Source organism: Pogoniulus pusillus, chromosome 8, assembly GCF_015220805.1.
Source record: "Pogoniulus pusillus isolate bPogPus1 chromosome 8, bPogPus1.pri, whole genome shotgun sequence".
Lineage (NCBI taxonomy): Eukaryota > Metazoa > Chordata > Aves > Piciformes > Lybiidae > Pogoniulus > Pogoniulus pusillus.
The window spans coordinates 21,241,436-21,266,245 of NC_087271.1; the positions used below are offsets into that span (position 1 = coordinate 21,241,436).

Genomic DNA, 24,810 nt, shown 5'->3' on the forward strand with positions numbered 1-24,810 from the left:
CATTATACGGAGAGGTTAATAAAAATAGTTCTTGTAGAGGACAGACAACGTCAAATTAGCCAAACAGACAGTTCTGGACCAGGAGGGACTCGGGTGGCTTGCTCAGAGCACAGCATTCTCCCCAGGTCAGGAGTTCTGATTTCAATGGAAAAATGACCACTGAATACTGCTCATACAGAAGGTAATTCCCTGTGCTCTCTCATTTCCTATACACATTACTTCTGGCTCGGCCATTTTGTTAGCTTTTGGTTCCTGGATCATATGGCTGAACATCCACAAGTGAGGAAATCTAGAAAGGACTACAGGTAAACCAGCCTATTTTGTTCTCCAACATGTGACAACACAGGTGCTAATGCTTTGAGTCAGTAACTTCCCGGTCCTTGATTTTTCACTGAGATCATCAGTATTTATATGATACTTACAATGCCATTAAACTGCAGTTTAAATCCAAGACTACATCAGTCCTGCTACAAATACCCAGAAATTGAAGTGAAAAGTACATTTTCATTCGTGACCCTAAAAAAATTGCAAATTCTAAGGGAACAATTTAAAAAACAGAGTTGTGTTTTGGGAAGAGCAATGAATTTCCTGATGATGTATGTGAAGAACGTCAAATTGTACCACGCAGCAGGAATATCCTAACTGTAAGTTAAGTGACACACAGAAGTCTTGTATCAATAAATATTTGCTTTACAGCATGCCTGGATCATTTTAAGACACGAGCTTTGAGATCCAAAGATCTGAAATACTGATCATTGAAAGAGCTCATAGAATGGTTTAGGTTGGAAGGGACCTCACAATGTCTAGTTCCAAACTTAGTCCCGTGTAGATGACAGAGAAACAAACCTGGAATTCTTAAGAGCTCAACTGAGGCCATGATATGAATTGAACTGTTAACAAACATCTCTTCTCATACAAACTACGTCAACAAGAACAAGTCACTTGACCAGCAGTATTTACAGTGATTCTGATGGACACTATGCTGACTGAATCTTCTGTTTTCAAAAAACAAGACGAAAAAAGTTTATTCTCAAAAATTTCAGATGAATTCTAGTCCTCTCCTTCCCCAAGTGAGGAAGATATGTCACAGGCCTTCTTTGGGGGGGGAAAAAAAAAAGAAATCTGCAACACTATGTAGCTTAGCACTGCTTCTAATCTTTGAGCCTTACATCCAGCTGAAGTCTTCCTCCGTGAAGTCACCTTCCTTCATCTAACACTGCTCTAAAATGTTTATGCCAATTAGGCTTTTTTTAAACTCAAGTTGATCCTCATTTTTTGAGAGCAGCTGATTAAACCTGAACAACTGGGTTGTTGGACGAAATATGCTGTAGCTATGAAATGGTACAGCAGGGACCAGTTTCACTGTTAATTTAAAATGCTAGAATTAATTAGGTAGTGTAAATGAAGAATTTAATAAGCACACTTTACAACCACAAGTTCTGCTTTTATTAAACACCTCTGCCAAATGAAGGCAACTATCTTCAGCCTGTTTTTCCTTGTCTCATTCCCTTAAAATCTCTGCGGTGAAAAAAAATTTTCAATTGCAACCCCTCCCCCATAATTAAAATGTATGCCTGACTTCCATCTCCTCTTTCAAGTCATTAGCATCTCTTAAAAATGCTACTGTATATCCTGCCTGTTCTGAGAAGCTACCAAACAAAACCCAAGTTTACAATTTTGGTTTTGAATACCAAATTAAAGGCTGTCTTCGAAGCTGTCATTCCTATTCAGCTCAGTACAGTGTACTACCAAATTAGCATTTTCTTTAGTAAAGGAATATGCTTGTTTAAACATGTGTCTTTCCAAAGCAAGGGGTAACATCACAAATCCATTTTCTTAAAAACCCTACTATTGTTCTAAGACTGCAAAATGACTTAGAGCAGGTGATTACTCATAACATACAATGCAGAATCCATTTTCAAGTTAGTAAAAAGGCTTCATATCAAATTCTCTCAAAGGAATTTTGTATATGTTTAAACCAACTTCTTCTGGGCTTGAACTCCTTCAAAAAGTATTTTGGGAGCCAAAATGTTATTTCAGAAGTTCTGTGTAATTCCTTAATGGGCCAGGGGAAATCACATCTTCTACACAAACCAATTCAATCCTAGCCTCAGAAATACATTGGAGGCTAATATTGTTTTGCCAGATGAACTTTTTAACAATGATGACTCGGTTCATGTAATTTTCCATGTTTCTTGAATCCACCTCTATGCAGCTCATTTATTTTTTCCTGTATTTACGTTTGCAAGGAGGGGACAAACTATGTTTTTAATGAAAGAGCTTCAGTATTTCTTTAGATACATTTGAACAGCACACATTTCACTAGGGTTTATTACACAGTTTTGAACATGAACAATGGAACAAAACCTAAATAGTTTCCGCCTAAATTGAACTTCACCAGGTCAGCAGCAACAGCCTAACAATTTACAGTTCCTTCTGCAATAGAACTATCAAAAATGATGTTGATTTTTAACAGAAAAAGCAGAGAGCCCCTGAAAAGCCAGTTATTGCTCCAGCACCCTACTGGCATACTCCCACCACCACCCCAACATCCCCTGATACTGAAATCCCAGAAATCTTTGTGGAGGACACTCACATGACAATCCAGAAAGATGAGTTAAATATGAGCTCAGCATATTTCTTTCTACTCTCAATGCTGAGAGCCTTTGAAAACATGGACTGCTTCTGGCAGAGCACTACATTCAATTTACTGATTGAATTCAATGTGAGGAATGAACACACATCCTAAAATTCAGTAACACTGCACAACGTCTTGGTAACAGGCCTAAAAATCATAGCAGATGAAGTCCTGTTTTAAAAAATGGCACAGGCTTTGGAGGGCAAGTTTTTTGTGTGCTTCGTTGCTTTGCACTTGTATCACTTTAAAACAACATGTAAGCTCCTCAGTTACTTAGGGGTCATGTCCTCAAAGCATCTAAATTCTATTTAGAGAATGTTTCATTTGAAGTCTTTCACTCGTCATAAAGATTTATGCATTTTGTATGAAGAGAGAAACAGAAGCAAAAAACACTACCCAAGAAGCAGTCAGAAGATAATATGGCAAATTTCTCACATCTTCAAGTACAGAGACAAAAGCCTGGAGATGGAACAAAACAAAAAGAATACTGTTCCGAGCTGATGAAGTAATGGCTCTGTCCAAAATAGCCAATTCTCTTTGAAAACAACACTGAATATCTGAACTCTTCAAATTATCTTGCAAGGAAAACTGCTACGAATTTAGAGGGATGGAAAACAAAAATGCTTGTGAAACAAAGGACCTACCATGACAACAACTCAAGGAAGCCACACTACACTCCTGCAGATGAGGGTTAAACATTCACTGTCTGAATTAACTCAAGCAACCGTCATCTTAATTCCATAGATTATTTTCAGATTAAAAGAAAAAATAATTCGGTGCTAAATTAGTTTGGTGGCAGATAAAGGCTAGTATGCTACACTGGGATACTGGGCCATTTATGCTTACAAAACACAATTTCAGCTATTTATATGTATTTTTTTGAGCAGTAAGGTAAATGTTCTTAAAGAGAAAAAAGAACAAATAAGAGTTAATTCTATCTTCCAGTCTTCCTACTTTTAATACCCCTGAAGCCATGGTCCAATCAGAAGATGTATTGAAACAAATACATCACGGTCAAGATGCTAAAGAAAGCTCTGCTGGACTACACTTCCGAGGACTTGAGCTGCCCTGCAGCTACTGCCATTTGTTATGTGCCTTGTGTTCAACCAGAATATTGCTATATGTCAGGAAGTAAATAAAAAAGAAGCATTGCATGTTTAAAAGCACTAAGCAGATCATCCTAATGCTGCCAATACAATGGCTGCCAGGCTGCTATAGAAGGAGGTATGAAGATTTGCATTTTAATTCCTCATCTTTACACGGTGCCTCTTCTCAACACAGCACACACTCAAGTTGCCAGGAGTACATCTCAGAGGATACGGTTCCTTTTCTGGAACTCTTTCCTTACCAAGGCTGCTGCTCTGTGCTAAACATAACAGCACTGGTGATGCGCTGAACAGCAGTGAAATTTCAGCTGTTCCCCACCTACAGTGCGAGTAGACACAAACCCTATAAAGCAAGCTATAAAAGCTGACTCTTTATCTCATCTTGAACTCTTGGCTGCAGTAGCAAGAATACAGAGCAGGTTAGGTTTTCCTGTGCCCATCCACACCTGCTCTAGCATCAGTGTTGACCTCTCTGCTTTGAGACAGTTATTTGCAATGAGAAGCTTTTCTCATTGTGAAAACTACCAGCAACGGATGCTGCTTCACACAAAAGCATCATGTCAAATTACAATGCTTTCAGGAGACAATAGTTCATTAACCAATATCCATAAACAAGATCCAGAGCAGTGGCTCCCAACTGTGGGCCACTGCTTGTTGGGCATGCTGTGGTGGGCACACAGAGCCCTCTTGATTTTGTAGTGTTATTATGCAGATATCTGATAAAACATATGGCAAGATTCAAAAGAAATTGTTAGAATTAGGAAGGGGCACAGTTGGCTCAAGCCATGCAGACTATCCTCCCAACAACTTAAGGCTACGTGAAATAAAAAAACAGATCAAGAAAGCCAGTTCATCATCTAAAAACTGCAGCAAGATGCTACACTGCTTCACAGACTGACACCGTTCATACCTCCATTCAGATCTCCACAGAAGCGGGAAGACAAGGGCCTTGTCCTACAGTGGTACTGGATCAAGTGTATGTCATTGAAAAGTGAAAGTTTATCATCTGAAGAAGTTTACCACAGTGTCTGTAGCCTTCTCTGCACCAAGGACTTGCAGCATAAGCACTAAGGTTTTGCTGACCCTGACTGTAAGCTGAGTGATGCATGTAAAGTCAACATGAAGTGCTTACCTGTAATTTTGTCTCTCACGAGCTTGCAGGATTCTATTTCACCAATGCTCCCAAAGAGACTCCTGAACTCCTCCTGGGTCATGTTCTGGGGTAAATAGTTGACTATGAGGTTGGTTTTGCTGTCATCTGTAGCAGCCCCTGTCTGCATGGGGGAAGGGCAGTTTCTACTGTTGCTGGAGGGTCCATTGGTTGTATTGGAAGTAGGGCCATTCGACACCTGAGGCTCCATGGTGCTAATTATCTACATCAAAATAAAAGGAGGAAAAAAACTCTTAAGTTTCGTAGATACAATAGCTATTTTTAAAGATACTTACAAGCGAATGAGTAGGTAGCATTCATGGCCAATTTAGATACTTCAACAAAAACCCAGCTTGATTCCTCTGTTATTGTTGCAAAGTAGGTCATGCTAGTCTTTGGCTGTGAGCATATACTAAGATGCAGTTAAAAAACCTCCTTTTTTGTTAATGTGAAGCCAATTTCTGCTTTCATCACACAGCCATTTTCACAAATGTAAATTTAAACCACAAATTTAATTATAATTTAAGGTAATAATCATAATTAAAATTATAGTTCCATTAAATCAGATGAAGTAAGTGTATGGCTCTATATGAAAAGGTAAAATATTTTACCTATTTAATAACTGTTATCACAGAGTGCAATGACAACAACATTAACCAGGCAGAGTCAATCTGCAACATGTCGTCAGTCAGCCTGCTGTCAATTAATAAACTCAGTGTCCCAAGACACACCATTTTCTGGTTTCAGTGATGACCTATATTCTCCAGTTATATTTTTCACTAACTGACACCTCTTTAAATAATAAAGCCCTGGATTTGCAATCTTCAGAGATACAAAGGTCTTAAGATATTTACCACAATCGAGAAAGTTTAATCAAGGAAAGGCTTAACAAGCAGAGTTGAAGGTTGGAATTTTAACAGGCACATCTATCTCAAAATGTGAAACATCAGCTTCTCAGGGAAGAGGCTCAAACAGACCTTTCTAAAAAATAATAAATAAGAATCCAGCTTGGGGAAGTGTGTAAGACAGTAACCCCATTGTCATCAGTGCCACCAGTCACATGAGTAAAGCTGCCTGCATGTTTATCTGCAGGCTGAGGACTGAAGAATGCAAGTTTTCATCTGAAAACAGAACAGGCAAAGGACACAGAGGAGCCAAAGTACTTCAGGGCTCTTCTATATAGGTATTTGCTCATACTGCTGCTTCCAGTCTGTCAGCACTGGTGACAGTGCTGCCAATGGAGTGACATCATCTTAATTTTAAACATGGATAAATTAAAGAAATGCAAATGGTGGCTTCTGCTGTCTGCTGTGACGTTTGTGATGCACAGCTTCACTGGTATTATCAAACAGCATCCCTCAGATAGGCTCAAGCCTCTCTCCATCAAAGACTGCGTCAATGCTGCAAACTGCTGCCCTAGGCAAGATACTCCAATGCCCAGGGCCAAACGTGGAGAGAAGCGAGGGCTAAGACATCACACACTCTGAACCTTGTGTTCGTCCCATACTGTAGTTACAAGAATTACTCAAGACTTAATTTGCTTTCTTTTTTAAATCCAGGGAGGTATGTGTTGTGACAAATTAGGCCTGTAATTCAGGAAGACTAGGGGACACACCAAGGAAGAGAAGAGTATCTATTCTAAAATTAACTGCATGGTGGTGGCTTAAGTCACTAAATAGGTCATATTCTGGTAAATTATGTGGTTTTTTTAATTATATCTTTAAAATTGAAATTCTTCACTGTTTAATGCCTCATTAAGAAATAACCTGAATTTATTCCCATTGATAAAGTTCTGAATTACTTTTTTGGTAATTTTACCATGAAGCCCAAGGATAGCTACTCTGTTTAACCATAAGACAACACTTTACCACACTGTTTAGCAGAAAGACCTTGAACCACACAGCATAATAATTTTTGAAAGCAAACTCCACAAAAATAGTAGCTTCTTGGAAGAAACTGACACATCCAAACCAGAATCCCTCCTGCCAATTTTACCAACCATGTGGCATCAAGCTCTGCTGACATTCTGTCAAGCTGTACCAACCTCACCTACTCTGAAAGACTTGGCTTTATACCCACTACCAATTCCCTTTTTCAAACTGATTTCATACATGTCTTTACTCATATATTACTAAATGCCTTAGATGCTGCAATATTTAGCTTGTGATTCCAGCTGCTGGATTGTCCTTCTATACCTTCATGACCCCAAAGCCAAATACCAATTCCAACTCTTAAGCTTTGCTGACAGTCTGCTATGGGGTTGGGGGTTTGCATCCCAAGCCAGTGTGCTTCAGCAGGGTACAATGTGCTCATCTGTGCTGTACCAGCATCAAGTTCATTGAAATTGCAGGGGGGAAATTCCAACTCTGACAGTAAGAGACAGTCAAAAGAGGAGTGAAGCTGCTGATACAGTTAGCCATGGCTTTCCATGTGCATTTAAACCATCTGACCACATCCTTTCCATAAAAGCCCCTGACAAATGCAAACTATACTTTTAGGAACTGATCCTGCCCTTCTGAAGCTTACAGGAATACCAGACCACTGGTTTCAGTTACAGCAGGAGCAGGACTTCAGCACAATGTACCGAGGAAGGTAAGATCTATAATTAGCAGCTAACACAAAAGCTATCCATAGTTTCCCATTATAAACAATAAACCCGGATCTTATAAAAATCTGTGAAAGAAAACACATTTTGAAACTGGTTGGTGTCCTATTTAGTCATTTTGCAAACATTTTCAACATGCTTACCTTCCACACCAAGCAAATAAACAGAATTGACCAGGATATTTAACACTTTCAGAACACTAAGAGCACACCGGTCTGTAAAAACCTCTTCCTGAACAAGTGCATTTTCTCATCTATCACACCAAAATCTTAGCATAAACTAATACTACACCACGGGCCAGGTTTTCTCCCTCGTAACTCTCAAGTCCAATTAAGTTTTCCTGATTTTCACCATCAGAATGGAAAACTAAGGCACTTATTCACCCTTCAAGTTATTGCAAAGCTGTAGGTTACTGAAAATCGATTTAGCATATAAAAAGAAAAGATAATGGACAGAGAAAAATGCTGAAGAATTATTTTAAACATTTCTGGTAACTGTTTAAGATGTGATTTTTTTTTTTATGGCATGATTTTACATCTACATTTACAGAATGATTTCTCTCTCTAAAAGCAGCTACCAGAGCCGGATTTCAAAGATCTTTGGAGCACAAAGGAATCCTACTTATTTTAGATGTAAACTAATCCAGGTCATTAGTACAGACTTAAATTAATAGTGGTAACGAACAGGTAAGCCCAAGCTCCCTTTAGCAAGTAATGTCCTCTTCTCTCCATCCCTGAAGCTCAAACCCACTGTTAACAGAGTATGCATGGATTACAACATTTATTCTTAACGACCATTTTTAAGATTAAGTAGTTGCTGATTATGTGCCAATCAGCACATTACGTAAGAGTAACATTATTTATTCAAATAGATTTTAACATGCCATTTGCCTTTTGTTTTTCTCTTCATCTATCCACAATGAGGATTTAGGTTTTCAATTCAGTACCAGTAAAAATATTTTTTGAAGAGATAGGCTCATTTCCTGGCCACAGTCATCATTTGTTATGTTTTAATTACTGACAGTAACTTTTCTTAAATGCCAGAAAGTTGATATGCAGCTCAACTCTACAAATATAAAGGAGGCTCTCAATCAAGGGCTCATTTGGACAGAGGCAAAATAAATATGAGAAATGCAAAAGTGATTTAACCCCAACATTACCTTTAAAATAAAAATATACCCTTATCCCTTGAAAATTAGTATCATGCCTCTACACATGCCACTTGGAATTAGCACCATCTCTATGCTTTTGCAGACCTTCTCTGACCCAATTTAGGTAGCTACTGCTAGTACTGAAATATTACAATGGAAATGTCATATGTGATGACATTTCACATGCTACTGGTATAAAGACATACTCAATTTTGGTGGTTTTTTTTCAGTAACAACTTGCTAGACTCAGCACTACTCCACCATCTTCTACATACAGATTAACAGTATGTGAAGAATAAATTGCAGTTATAGTTGACAAACTAGTAATTTAAGCACCAATACTTACAATAGTTGAACTTTATAAACACCAAAGAAAACACTCTGTGACAGAATTTATAGACTGCAGTTTTGTAAGTTAAAGGCAACCCATATTTCAAATTCTGGATGTATTTCACCAGACTGATGCTTTAAAAATGCCTTCTTGGTGTACTACTTTTCATACTACAGTGATGTATCACCAAAGTATAAGTTATTTTAGTTTGACAGATTTCACAAAGAAATGATTTGCTGTTCAAGAAGATAACGTTATCTTGGCCAGTATTTCGCAACACACTGCTTACCAAAAGGCTTGGTATAGCCCTTCCTACAAAATATCACTGATAAAATAGCCATTATAGCAACTCCTGCTACTACAAAGAATTCTTCAGAAACTTCCTTCATATCTTCATGTAGATTTCCCCCACCCCTGCAATTAATTCAATCTATTGTCATTTATTCCTGTTGAAATATTAGCTCCAGGAATAATCCAAGGAATACCTGTATGTGTAAATCACAACTACTACAATGCTTAAACAAGCTTGAGTAACTGACATTAATCTTCAGTTATTACAGCAACTATGTGACATCCATCTACCATTACAAAGCACAGCTAATGAATCATTTAGAAAACTACCCACAGATTAAGACAGTCTTATTTCCCTATTGCATGCATAAGCAACAGCCAATCGCTAGATGAATGTAAATACACATGCTTTATATTTACAACGTTTTCTTCTCAGCAGTCTAAAAGGTCTGCATGTTGAACTGAAAGGCTGTCATATACACACACTGAAAAGAGCTTTCCTTCAGGAAATTAGCACCCATTCTTTTTATTTGAGTTATGTATACTCCACTCTCCATACTCCGCTATATTTAGAGTTCAACTTGATACGTATGGAATCTTAAGTTTCTTACAGGTGCTGTTGTTTTTAAGCATACCACAAGCAATCTTTTCCTAAAATCACAAGTACTTTGAAAGCTGGAAAATTAGTGCAGACATATCCATTTTGAGGACTTTGAAGCAGAAAATGTTACCGATGAAAAATGAACTCTTCACAGCACCTAAACGCAAAGGAAAATGGTCACCCTAACTTAAATCTTTAAAATAATATAAACTTAGACCCTATGAATTCTTCATAAGTGTTCACTAACGAAGAAACTCAGAATATCCTCCCACAAAAGAATTTAGATAAATAATGCAAGCATCTTGTATTATCAAAAAAAAAAAAAAAGCCCTTTAATTACCACTGCAAGTTGTTTGCTTTTACAAATGAAAACAAATGGTGCCATGGCAGACATCCCATAGCCATCTCCTGAACAACGATGACAAAGGGACAAATAAACAAAACCTCTTGAAGAAAAAAAAAAATGTAGTTTCACAAAGGCTTCCCTTCTAGAATGAGAAACAGGCTTTAACTCCAGGCACATCTGCTCTTTTGAATGGAAGTCAGCATTGCACAAATGACTGTCCCAAAAGAAGTTCCCTGCAGGTGAGAAAACCCCTATTTACAGGACCTGCCTGAAGGACCCATCCACCACCCTCCCATCTGCTGATCAGGATGTGAATACCAATTCCAAAGACAGAAAGTCATTTCACAGGTATGAAGTGAAACATACACATACATTCAAGACCTGGACGACCAGCACCTGTGTGCCTTCATCCCACTTTCAGATGCAGCTGGTGCAGCTCACATTAAACAGATCAAGCACATGTCTGCAATCCCACGCAATGAGACACTGGATGACAAAAATCTTCAAGACAGATCATATCTTCTTCCAATTGAAGTGTTAAACAAAGTGACCTGAAGAATTCACCGCTTCAAAACCAGTACTCCAGCTACAGTGAGAAGGTACACCTAATCTATGCATACATTCTATTTGGGCTTCTTACTGATGTGACCTTAGGAGAGGCAAACAATACTGTGTGTAGCTCCAGTATAGATTTTTTTTCCCTCTAACTTAACTGTCAAGTTTCACTGTCAATTACATTTTTATTAAAGCTTAGGTACTGTACAACTAGACTCAGCTATTATTTACCTAATAAATACACCATGGGCATGAAATAAAGAAGGAAAAGGAAGCTTTTGAGTAAATCTGCCTGGAGGCAAATCCAATATTCCAGAAACAAATCATTATCTAACCCTCCATATTTTGACATGCTCCCCACTCCTATGCACTTCTACATGCTCCATCTTGACTTTCCTTAAAGTCTAGTACTATAAATACAGATATAGCTCTGTCTCAGCTCAAAAAACTAGCAGTCTGTGGTTCTAGTGACAAGGATACAAGCCTTCTCAAAATCCTGGCTTCTGAGAGCACTGCACTCCGGTTGAAATGACATTCAAACATTTGTGGCAAGTTCACGTTTATGGGTGCCACAATGATTGTGCCGAGAACGCAAATGATCCAAATGGAGAAGACAACAAATACATTCATTTGTAGAGGCAAGCTTCAGCTCAAATAAAGGAGGAAATTATTTTCTTTAATAGCTAAATTTATCCAGATCTAGTCCATTATAGACTTCTGCGTGAATGTGCTAAAACAAAACATTCTGTCCCCAGTCTGCAGTGAAATGAATGCAAACTTTATTGGCAATATTACTTGTTATCACAGCAGTGCCTGAAGGATAAAACCAATACCATCACGAAGTTGTGCTAGATGCTGTACAAATGGGTAGTAAGGGCAGGGAGTGCTGCTGTACCAACACAGCAAACACAGAAAGGCAAAACCTCTCACTTTTATTCCAAGTTTTGCAGAAAAAAAAAAAAAAATCAAAACCAAACCAGAGGGAAATACTGAAGCTGAAGTCAGAGAACGCTGTGACAGCTCTGTAACACAACAACGTATCCCGAAACCTGGCCAAGCAATAAGGTCACCACTTAACTTCTTATAAAATAGGCAAACTAGCACTACGATGTGCCCCCTTTCTCTGTTGGCGAGTCCCAGACAAATGTCTTCTGTTCCCAGTATATATGTACTCTATAGTCTTACATTTGATTAAGGACAAAAGGGAAAGAGAAGGGGGGAGAAAGACATCAAAATAAGTTACTATCACTTGAATGCTAACAAGTACTAAGATACCAGTAGAGAAAACCACACGGAACTAGATATCCAAGTAACACAAGACAGGAAAGAAGTCATCATATCACACATTTCATATGCTCTCTTACTATTCCCGCAGGTACTCTGGAAATAAAAAGTGGGAGGATAACTACAACTAGTATACATACAGGCTAGCATGCCAAAGCCTATACGGAGGCAGAGGACTGAGGAACAACATGCAGACAAGCACTTCAGCACAACTATTTCTGGGAAACAGACAGCAGTGCTGCACTGCACATTTGTAATGACAAAAACGGTCTTCTGCAAGAACATAGTTACAACTTCATTACATATTACCTCTAGTCACAATATTTGAAATTAAGAATTTTTAGTGGGCTTCATTTTCAAATTCTCTTTCCAGATTCCTCACCTTGTGAAGACTACAGAGAAACTAAGCATGCTTGAAACCTCAGACATTTGTCTCCACCAGTGTTATCCCAGCATCTTAAGGCATACAGAAAACATGCTCAAGAACACTAGTGAAATGATAAGAGAAACAAACACAATGTATAATTTCCACAGAAGTTTCCTCCTATCCCTGTGTATCGGTGTCATCCTACTCAGCAACACAAACTGACTTCTACAAAGCCAGCCAGCTATACCTTTGATTTAGACTGGTTTCACCAGAATTTGCTTCTAATTATTTCTGCCCTCGATCATAATTATATATAAAGATACGAGACAACACAACATTGATTTCTCAGTAATCAAACACCTCTGGAAGAGAACTTTGAATGAAGTCACCACAAAAAAAAAACACCTGGAGATGAAAATGGATGGCCCCTCTGTCTCATACACCCATTACACAAACAGTTCAGGTTAAACCCCTTTACAACCTCTTGTGCACTACATGCCATAGGCTGTAACAAAGGCTGGTGGCAGGGAAGTGTCCTACTTCTGCACCAGGACACTGCGATCAATTGCTCCTGCCCATACATATCCCTAGGAGTCATCAGCCACCTCTGCTCAAAGGTCTGTACTGTTTTCAGACTGAACAAAGGAAACGCAGTTGGGCTCTGCTTTCTGAAGGAACATCTATTTCCTCTTTCCTCACCCTTCTAGTTCTGCCAAATTTGTACCAGGCAGCTCTGCACCTCAAGATTTACAAAGGCTTTATTTCATCATTGTAGATCGATCCTTATTCCCCCCTGCAGCTTTTAATCTGGATCTGCTACTTGTTCTTTCAAGATGTATATGAAAGCTAACGGAGTCCGAAAAAAACAATCCCCCTAAGAAGAGATCTTTGATGCTCTAAGCTGAAACTCCATGAAAACAGCCCTTTACAGAAAGATTGTCCTTTACTAGTAATACCACAAAGCCAAGGTGCCCTAGTGACTGCCTTGTCCATCTTGCAAAAAAGAATGGCGACTAACAAAAGCCTTAAAATCTGTGCTTATTAAATGATTAAAAAAATAAGCATTACTGAAAGCAGTTAGTATACAAGGCACACTCTGAAACATTGGAGTTTCTCAAAAGCTTACATTAGGTAATAATAGAACATGGCACTCACAACACCTAAGGCTGACCTGCAGTCTGAAAGATAGCCTAAAAGTACACTAAAATGTAAGCAAAGGAAATTGAGAAAGTCTTTACATATTTTCAGTTACTTTCTGTATTTTAGCTCAGTTTTGGATCCTAATCACTATCTACTTAGTGACAAAATCAAGAGTTCTGCGTCACTAATCTGTAACTGAATTGTATTACTGACTTAATGGCACGTATGTTGTACTTTGCACTGACAGATTCCTATGGGTACATACATGTGTATGCAAGAAGCAGACAGCTGCAAGTCTTCAGCTGCTATAGACCTGTCACAATTCCAATTTGCTTTTTCCCTTTGAGAAAATAATCTAGAATCACTTTAGAACTTGAGAGTTTATATAGTGAAAGCTGTATTATAAGCCATACTGAAAACTAGACATATCTACTTACCAGAAGGCAAAACAAAACATGGACAGAGCAGGCTCTCTGTGAAGCCTAAGAACATCCAACTCGTATGCAGTTATCTCTACTGAAGTTCCAAAAACAAAAGCTACAATTTTCAAAAACCCTTAAGCTATGTAAGATTCATTAATGTTCACTGCTCCTAAGCTGTAAGTTCTTCTGAAAATGTTGCCATGTATTTTTTTCATGCAAAGACAGGTTTATATTAGGCAGTAATAGCTTAATAAAACACGTGATACCACCAAGATGTTTTAAGGGTTTGTCCTCAATAGGACCTTAATGAAGACACACTGGTAAACTCAATTAGGAAACACTAATCAACATGTGTACATCTTGACTGCTGGCAACATCATCTCTATGGATACTGCTGCTTGCAGGTCTAAGAGACAAACCCTAAAATAGGATTTTGCTGAACATAATTTTTATTTCCATTGTAAGAAATGGTAGCTTACTGCAGAGTAACAGCGTATTTCTCTCCAAAAGGAGCCAGATTAGTAGTAAAGAAGAAACCTGTGTCTTTTCTACAGTTCATGTGTAAGTCTACAGCCCTCTAAGCACACCAGTATTGCTTAGGGAAATAATCTTTTTATGCAATATAGGCATTCTTACTTTTGTAACATATCTACAGTAAAGTTACAATAAGCTACTCAAATGTAATACAGCCATCACCACACTAGAGATCATGAACAGATAACGGATGTTGAAAATCTGAGAATTTTCTGGTGGAAAAAATGATCAGAGTTGACCTTCTAGCATGCAGAAGCAGCTATTTACTCAGCCCATACAGCACTCTTGAAACTTAACACTCATTTCAGCCACTGTGTAGATACTTTCGTGAGACTTAGCATCCCCATAATACTTAAATTCAAATTATGTCATGCATAAAAGCATCTATGCTAAGATCAAAGGCCCATTACTCTAAATTAATATTATTCACCAGTAAAGGACAAAATGCCAAGTACATATACATGCATCTGTCACAGGGCAATGTAAACACCATCCTTATTCCAATTACTTACAGCCCTCCCAAAAACTCAAAATTAAATCTTATTCAAATTAATCAAATTCTTATTCAAATAAACAAGCAAATCCTGAACAGCAAGGAATTTAAAGTCTTTCAGAACTCCTCTTGAGAAAAGCAGACCTCGCAAGTAACTCGTGGTTATAACAGGATTTACTAACACACCCAGCAGGAGCCCTGCCAACATTGGCTCTTGCTCAGATACAGGTTCTTATGGTCAGGACAGGACCCAGGCCATCCCATCTGTCCTTACTCAAACCCCATGCATAACATTTACTTAGATGTCAACAGGTAAGCAGAAAAATGGCAGAATTGAAGATTGCTAGGCAAAAGTGTCTTAACAGTCCAAAACAAAACCAGCTTGCTTGAGTATAAAAGTCAAAATAACCAAGTTACTCTCCTTTCTACTGGCTTCACCAAACTCAGCAGTGGACTCTCAACTTCAAACTGGATCCACTCTGTCTCACCTGAAAGGAGAATCATCAAAGCATTCCTGACCACAGAGACATTCAGCCTAGGTGTCCTAATCCAGTCTAGTGCAAAATGCTGGAGAAGAACATGGCTCCTGCAGCAGTCACAATGGCTACGTATGGCTGTAAAGCTTCTCCACAATCACGAAGGACATCCAAGAGTGTTCATTTCTTGCATATAGGAGAAGACTAACAATTGAAGTTAAACTCAATTCCTACCCCACTGAGGATCTACATTTGCAAACGCTTCTTTCAGTAGCTAATGACAAGCACTGGCAATAAAAAAGGGATTCTAAAAATATGCTACTCTTCCCCCCCCCCCGATTAGTGTGTCTACAGTTAAATATAAACTGTGCTCTATAAATTATCAAACACAATGTCAAATTCTGAAGTGCACTTCGGAATCTCTCGGAGCACACGAAACACGGAATGATAATTTTGTCCTGGCCCAGTTAAAGAACAATATGCTACTGTGCTGGATCATCAACAGTCTCACTAAAAATGGCCACAGCTACCACCATAGTTGCACACTGAATTTTTCAGGACCCTCTGCAGTAAGCAAAGGGATTATTTCCCTGAACAGCTGCTCTCACAGGAAACAAATTAAACAACAACACTGCCATGTTATAGCTGGCATGCACATATTAGAAAGTTTCCAGCACTCAAGTTTTCTGTTTAAAAAAATGCCACTTCCCCCTACTCATCTACTGCCAGTAACTTCATTTGGAACAAAGACACAAGTGGGAACAGTATTAGAACTATTTTTGATTAAGGAGCATTTGTTTACATGCATTATTATTTCTATGGTGTCATGATTGTGCTGCCTTCTCTGCTGAAATAACATGATGAGCCTTTACCCACAAGTTCTTCTGCACACAGTAAAGCAAAAAGTTACTGACCATCATTCAAAGATCAAGAATAACCAGCAGAAGATTCTATTAACAGTAACTTTTATAAACCTTTCAAATCAAGTAACAAATTCTAACATCCCCAAATATCTGATCCCCGGTACAAACTCTGTTAACACTTCACCACAGCACAGCAATGTAAACACAGGTTATTTCATACTGTTGTGTCATGGATTTCATATTATCTAGCACAATTGCTCATGGCTATAGGAGCCTACACGTCATCTCAGAAGGACTGAGAAAATGCAGGGACTCCCTACCAGATCAGCCTTCAACTCAGTAAAAATATTTGCTAGTATTGTGACTGTGTGGTTTGACCCTCTCAAACCAGAAGTACTATGAACAGGTTGAGTTCCACACACGCCCTCCGCACATCACATACTACAAGCATTTAAATTAAACCTATTAAAAAGCTCAGTGATGTTTTGTTAATATCAGTCTAGCAGCGATAACTGTCAAAATCACAACTATCAGTTTTGGTTTTAGTAGCAGGAGAGAAACATGGACTACTGGCAACCATCCTGACCTGCAGCAGGAACAACAAGGGGACACATTCGGTTCCTGGAACCACATGTCCTCACTGGGCAATCAGACATGGCATTACTAGAGGAATTATATCTAGCTTCAATTATACATTGCTGTCTTCACTAGTTTTCTAATGAATGTCCCTCATGTCCCTACAAGCACCAAACATGGGAGTAAGCAAACTGCAGCACTGAGAACCACCAGCTACCCTACGCAAGTGTACACAATTCGAAGCCAGCACGTAGGGCCCAAGCGCAGGGCAGTTACACCTGCTCCGACAGCAATCTTTTGCCCTCTGCATGGAGAGTCAAATGGTACCTTCTTACTGAACATCCCTCAGGAAGCAAAAACCAGAGGGAACTTTTGGTTTTCCTTCCACAGCTCAGTGAACGCACACAGCGGAGTGGCTAGATCTGAAGAACTTACGCTACAGAAAGGCTCCAGTGGCATTGCTGTCCTTTGTCAACACCAAAAATCACCTACGTGGACAGAGACCTCACACATGGAACCTTCTTGAAGCACAGCAAGTGACAGAACTACCTCCCATAGTCACTTCTATCTCTCTAAAAACAAACATCATACCATCTTTACCTCCAAGCGTTTGGAATGCTCAAACACAATATGCTACTACTCCAATGGCAAAAAACCCAAACCAGTGCACATTGCTAGACTGGGAAAAATATCAACCATAATGTTAAAGAGAGTAATAGAAGTTGAGCATTAGAAGAATAACCTATGTTTCTTTCAAGAATTCAAGGACAATCTCTCATAACAACAGCATCCCTGATGCAATTGTGTGTGCCTTAGCAACAAAGGTATACTACAGAACTTCGCATAGATTACAACTTAAAATATCGACAAAGCCAGGCTTGCACTTCACTGTGCAACAAACCATCTTCAGTGAGAGCACAAAGGTTAAGCTATATTATTTTTTAGAATAAAGAACCCTCAAACCTTAATTTTCCATCTTTTCTTCCCATTTAATGATTCCCAACTGGTTTGCAGCATTTCCTCACTTAGATATATCTACTCTACTGAGCTGGAAGTCCTCAAGTAAGATAGTCAAGGGCAGAATAGGTAAGACAGTCTCATTCCTTCCTACTTCTGGGGGTCCTGAAGTAGTATATAATGCATTTGGAGGTCCAAAACAGTTAGGGAAAACAAACTGTAGTGATAAAAAAGCAACCTATCGCTGGTCCTATTGAACTAATTCCCAGTGAATTTAAGCAAACAACAAATGCTACCAGTAAGGCAACGTCGGGTAGTAACAAAAACTGCATTCTTATAATCTCATCTGAAAGTATTTAACTTCTAACACTTATGGTCCAATGCTATTGCAAACTGTCTGAATACTTATTTAAGTAAACAACAAACAAAAGGTCTCATCTTCAGTGCCCCAAGCTATCATCGAAAACTGGTTATAATTAAAGGTGTGAACAACAGAGTAACAAACCTGCAAAGTCAAGGTTCTGAGAAATTAATGGGCATCACACCACTGCACCAGTTCGAATTTATCACTCATTATCTCCCCGACTAGCACAGTGCTGCTTCACACATTAGTGCCTCCTTCTCTTTCCTCCAAGCTTTTCCTGCCTTTTCTAGATGGCTAATTTTAGACAATTACTGCCTCTGACACATTGAGACCTTTTCTCCCTCCTTTCTTTGACTTGCTGTAAAGCTAGTGACCTATAAAACCTCCCTGCACCTAAAATATTCCAGTATTTAAAAGACTGATCATATCAGACGAAAAAAGCAATCTAGCAAATAGTTTTCAAACACCCATTTCTCCAAAATATTCACTTTCCATTATCTTAAATGGTTAAACATACTCAAATGCAAAGGTTAAGGCAAAGGGTACAGGTTGCTACTGAACACTTAGTGTACTGGCTGAACTATTACTCTCCTCTTCTTAAGCTTCCCTAGAAAATAATAAATGTGCCTTATTTTTGAAGTTACTTGGAAGTCCTACGCTGCTGGTAACTAGACATTTACACAAATCATCACTACACAAATGTCCTTTCCCTTCTCATACAAATCCCAGCATTTTCCTTAGCATCCATTCAGATGAGGGGAAAAACCACATACAGAAATACACACATACCCGTTTCTTCGTTCATCCTACTTGGAAAGACAAGGAGAAAGGGAAAGGAGTGCAATGGGAGAGGGAGGACTTTCCAGCACAGATTAGCAAATTTCGTACAATCTGGCCTATCCTTTAGAGGGGTAGCATGCTATTCAGCATTGCCTCGCTTGCAAGAGGGCTCTTTGTGCCCACTTCTCCCCCAAAACCCCAATGACATTGAAAAAATACTGCATTGCAGTATTTGACAATGCATCGTAGTGTACCCACTTAGCTGTCCCACAGAAACAAACATACATTTTCATGTGTCCGGGCATGCAAATGAGTTGTCCAGTGGACAGAGACTGCCAAAATAGACAAGTGCATTTGTCAAGTTATCTGTACCTCTCCCTCTTGCTATGCTATTCTCTGCCACTGCCCATCTCTTGCCTGGGGTGCTTGCTGAAATTTTGGAAGTGCAAATTCCCAAAGAAAACAACAGATTTCCCTGCCAGAATATAAGATGCAATCATAGTTTGTTTCTTCTTAAACAACCTCGGGGTGTGGACTGGCTCTAGGTTATGTACCAACAATATCACAACTACACACAGAAAATAACCTGCATTTAATTACACTACCAGCATACCAAGCAGGAAGGTTGAGAAAAAAAAAAAAAATCACTATAACCTAGAAGATATTATTTTTTTTACAAATAGCACTTTAAATACAAAAGATTAATGCAACTGATTTTCTTTCAGTAGAGTCATAACATTTAACAGGACCAAATAAAGATGATGAAGACTATTCCAAACCCACTCAAACAGGATTTTTAAGTATAACCCTTCTAGCTCACTGTAACCATCCTTTGTCACAACAGCTCAGGCTCACTTTGAGAGCTCAAAAAGGTAATTTTTTTAGAGAATGCAAAGGAGGCAACCAAGCTAATCAACAGTGGAGGAGCACTCCTGTATCTAACACAGGAACTTGGTAAGTAGAGTACATGAGGACAGAATTTTAAACTCATGGCTGGTATTCACATAGCATCAACATCCAATCATGAAATTTCATCATGACTAGCAGTCCACCAAGACAATATTAAAACAGTTACATCTAAAACCTACTACATGACTTTGAGCAGGAGAAGGTTTTGTGTTTTAATTTTTCTTTACTACTTGTAGCACTCTTAATGCAGTGCCACTAACTTAACGGCTGGTTTTCTGGGTGAGAATTCACAATGCGATCTTTTACATGCAAAAAGAAAATGTCACTATGTACATGCAGGCTGTGTTCAGTAATATAATCTTAAAACAAACAAAAGAGGAAGATCAGGACAGGAACACGTGCACCGTAAGACAAGGATCACATTATTTTTTTATCTTTGTAGAAACACCAAACTGAACAGAAAATGAAATGTAACTAGTAGCTGATGACTCTTAAAACAATGCAGCTGTGTACAATAAAAGGCACCCTTATTTATTGTCATGACTAAGTTAACAGATTTAGAACACAGTATCTCTGTTTTGGATAGAACAAAAATTATTTTACTCTCACATACAACTACAATGCATGTCAGAATACATCTGTGCACAGGCAAAGACTGTAAAACAGTTTCACACATGCACGCACACCGGCAAGATTTTTGCTCTCTACATTGTAAAGCAGTGCAGTTTTCAGAGGGCCATTCGATTACTTCTTTACAGAAAGAACTGCAGAAGCAATACTTAAAACAAAGCAAATTAAGGGGGGGGGGAATTTAATTTCTTTTAATACATGTTTAAAGCAAGCACTACCATTCCTGCTTGAATTCACAAACTAAGCCTGCACCAGAGAAAATAAGAAAATTACAATCTAGGTAAATCTGAAGACAGAAAGGTGTGCTCTATTCTTGCTTCTCTTGTGCCTCCTGATGTGCAGCAGTAGAGCATTATCTGGGCAACCACATTTTTATCTTTTACGCTACCGTTTATCACTTACTAGTCTACTACGCTTTTTTAACTCTTCTAGTACCAATCGGTATTTCCCATTATTGCCTGCCACGACAATAAAAGACCACAACAATTAGCAAGATATTCAGCCTCAGTTTAGAAAGTCGAGTTGCCACAAGGAGCCTGACACTGGAAGGGGATATTGCTCCAACAGATATAATAGACTGTGGCTAAAGGTGGGGCTGGAGATGAAGAAAAATCTTACTATTTTTGTGTCTTTCGCTTGCACATAAACCCATGGATACGGTGAACTCCCCTGAACTGATTATTCTGCCGTATAACCATCTGATTTTGTAAAAATACCAATATCACTTAACACAAAATCACTGCTTAGGGTAAATTCATTCTACCTACTGTTCTCATAGGGACATTTGCTGGAAAATTCTAAGAAATGATTTACAGAAGCTATCAGCTGTGGGAGTTCACTATTATACCTCTGTCAACTTCATTCAATATAATTTACATTTTTTTTTTATACTGCCTCACAGGATTCCTTGCAATTTTTTGCACGTACAATTTCACAGCAGGGAGGGGGATGGAAAAAAGATAACCCTCTTGCAGAGGAGAAAGAACAGATGCTTAAAACCAGATTTCTAGAAATCACTGTAAGCCTGAGCCAGAAATGTAATTAACACCTATTTATAAAGAATAATTAAAGTTGTGACTGCCACAAAGAACAGCAGAGATAATCGAGGTAGCCCCTGCTTTTTTTTTTTTTTAAGATTTTTTTTTACACTGTTTGCAGTATTCCCACATGATTGCCACCTGCTCCCCCACTCAGCTTCCCCTATGCTCGTTTCCCCGGCAACCTTTCATTGGCTTTTCCTCCCAGCTATCGCTTTCAGTTCGGCTGCTCAGTCTAATCTTATTTGTTTTACACCCATCAAAACAAGCAGCTAGACAAAGACAATCCTGTAAGAATGGGAAAAGACCGTCGCTTTGTTTCCCGGTTATAATAAATATCCACGGCAAGAGTCTGCAAAACGTTAAATTAAGAGAAAGGGGGGACCTCGGCCCCCCCACCTCCCCCTCAGCATCCCGTGGGGCTGTGGCAGGAGGGATGGGTATTGTGCGGGTTTGGTCCCAGCCCCCACCCCGGGTCGCCCCGCTCGGCACAGCCCGAAGTCCCCGGCAGTTGTATTTGATCATGCCATTTTGCACAATCTGTAAGGAAAGCACAAAAGAGGACGAGACAAGCGCACCCAGGCTCCTCTGCCAGGAGAATATAGTCTAAAAATAGAAATACTATTTTTCACATAAATGGCTTTGACTTCTCCCGGCATTTAAAAAAGCACAAAACAACACAGCTCCCCCCCAGCCCCCACCCCGACACACAAAAAACACACCCTTCCATCCATCCATCCACCCATCCATCCTCCACAGCAGCGACTCCATAGGAAACGCAGTACCTGGGTTTTAGAGACGATTATTAGGTTTGTATTTAAGGCCGGTGTAATACCAACGGAGATTAAACGGCATCATTGGCCGCCTGATCTGCCAGGCACATGCAGTACAATGACACCGTGACTGTCAGCAGCGACCATCCTCGCTCGACTGAAATGCAACGTTCAATGGAAACGCCGTGAAGTGCCATCACAGTTACATACGTTAAATAGACAGACAGATGCATATACGGGCAGAGGCAGACATATTCCGCAATAAAATAAACAAGGCTCTCTAATTTTATTTTATGACTCACGATCCGCCACCCTGAACAAAAGAAAATCGCGAGGCACACGAGAAGCGAGACAAAACCCCACGAGCAGGCTCTCCCCATTCACTTACCATTTTCAAGCCATTCCACTCCATCTGTGATCACAAAGATGGACCCTTACAGCCCCTCACAGAGTCAGAAGGAAAAAGAGCGTTATGTAAAAGCTGACATTCCTTCTTACAGCGCTGCTGCCCAACGATGCAACAAAATCGACATATACTAGGCGCTGCAACACATACAAGCCTCCTCCTCTTTTTATGAGGTCATGACAGGAAACTCTTTGAAATACAATATGCAGCATTTACCGAAGCTCATATAAATCACCCTCTTTTAAAATTACCATACCTATTGCGCAGTCCACCAAAAGAAAATTACCAATCTCGAGGCTTTTCCCCCCCCACTATTCCCCCCCCCACCCTCCCCCCCCCCCGCGCAGGATTTTGCTCTGCATTTGTATCTCCAAAATGTCAATGTGGAAATTCACCCCCCCACACACCCCCCACCACTTAAAAAATGCCTCCTCTTTCTTATGCATTTCGGTTAGCCACATACCAGCCTCGCATTAGCAATGAGCTTTTTCCTTTATTCTGAGAGAAATCGCAATTACCTTAAAATGACAAAGTACATCCTTTATTAAAGGATATGCACACATTAAATATGAAAGAGAGAGAACGAGAGAGAGGGGGAGAGAGAAAGGAGGGGGAAGGGAGAGATCATGTACAAACAAATCAGGAGCAGAAAACTAAATTCATGTGAAAACACAGACTGAGAATGATGCACATTCGGGGAAAATCTGTATGTTAGCTTCTATATCTACCTCTATATAAACCCGCTACGATCAGATTTTAAATCTACTAATACCTACCATAACCATTCTTAATGGCAAATATTGGGTCTTGAAAGGCTTCAACTCTTCTACAGATTTGTTAAGGTTTCAGGGATTTTTTTTATTTTTTTTTTTTTAAGATCCACAAAGCACAGTGCTAGACGTTTGTGCAGCGAGAATAGTAATATTAATAATAAATATATTCTAGGACGTATATATTTTCTCGATGTGGAGCGCTGTCCCCGAGCGGCAGCCCCGGCGCGGCGGCAGCGGGCGGAGCGGCTGGGCTCGGCTCTGCTCGGCTGGGCTCGGCGCGGAGCCCTGCTGGCACTGCCTGCCGCCGGCTCCCCTTTACATCCATTTATGGGACCATCTGTCAGCGGCGGGCGGGCGCTGATTGGCCGCCGCCGCGCGGGGAGGCGTTGCGACATCAGGTGCTATTGAAATTAGCCGCTGCCAGATTGACAATGTTAATGATTTGGTGACCTCTACAACAACAGAGACCAGATTTCTGAACTGCTGCTTGTGTCTAGTAATTAAGGCCCGGTTGAAGAAACAACACGCATCCCTCTATTTCACCCCCCCTACACACACTTCTTCCCACCCCACCAGTACAGGAGCCCTGGGCCACAGCGATGTCATACCTCGGCCATGCTTCAGTGCCTACATCTTCTTACCTCCTGCACGCCCAGCTCCCAGGTCCAGCGTATATTTTAACTACCTTATCTTTTTCGACAGTTGCTTTCCGGAGAAATGCATATTTAATGATCTGCCTCTAGGCTTAAAGGCACAATAGCACTTCGACATGCATTTAAAGGTGCGTTTATTTGCAGGTACTATTGATTTTAATAATCAACCCATCTACCCTTCCTTCATCCCTGTGAGGTTTGTTAGAATACGTATTTTTAGAAGTAGCTTCGATCCTGCTGTCACTCGCCGTTGTCTGAGGCACATCTATTCACCACGGCACTACCCCCCCTGAACAACAGTAGTATTTCAGAATTATTTCACTTCCTTGCTTCACTCTTCTCCAGTTCCACAGGAGATGAAACAACGGCAAACTTGGAGCATTTAAAAGATCCCCCCCCCCAGCTTTAGAAAGGAACATGCTTAACGCAAAACACACTCATTAATTCTGTGCTCTCTGCCACTGACAAACTAACGAAAACTTCACTTCCGAACAGCAGTGTTTTACCTCTCCCGACCATGGCAAGTTTAACAGAAATTCTCCTAACTTCGACAGCGATCATTTCCCTCTCGGAGTTTTCCTAAAGCACCTTTTGGCCAAA

The 24,810-nt window shown here is 39.6% G+C and overlaps 1 protein-coding gene across 7 annotated transcripts in view; it reads right to left on the reverse strand.

Moving 5' to 3' along the window:
- The window catches only part of ELAVL4 (ELAV like RNA binding protein 4), an 85,047-nt gene that overhangs the window by 38,742 nt on the left and 21,495 nt on the right, over nucleotides 1-24,810 (reverse strand). For 3 of the 7 annotated variants that reach the window (XM_064147544.1, XM_064147543.1, XM_064147542.1), the window contains exon 2: nucleotides 4,877-5,117. In XM_064147544.1, the coding sequence (XP_064003614.1) occupies nucleotides 4,877-5,117 (241 nt within the window). Of the gene's footprint in view, nucleotides 1-4,876; nucleotides 5,118-22,390; nucleotides 22,524-22,766; nucleotides 22,979-23,560; nucleotides 23,864-24,165; nucleotides 24,190-24,810 lie in introns of those variants that run through there. The other 4 variants (XM_064147548.1, XM_064147547.1, XM_064147545.1 and 1 more) reach the window with 4 other exon arrangements.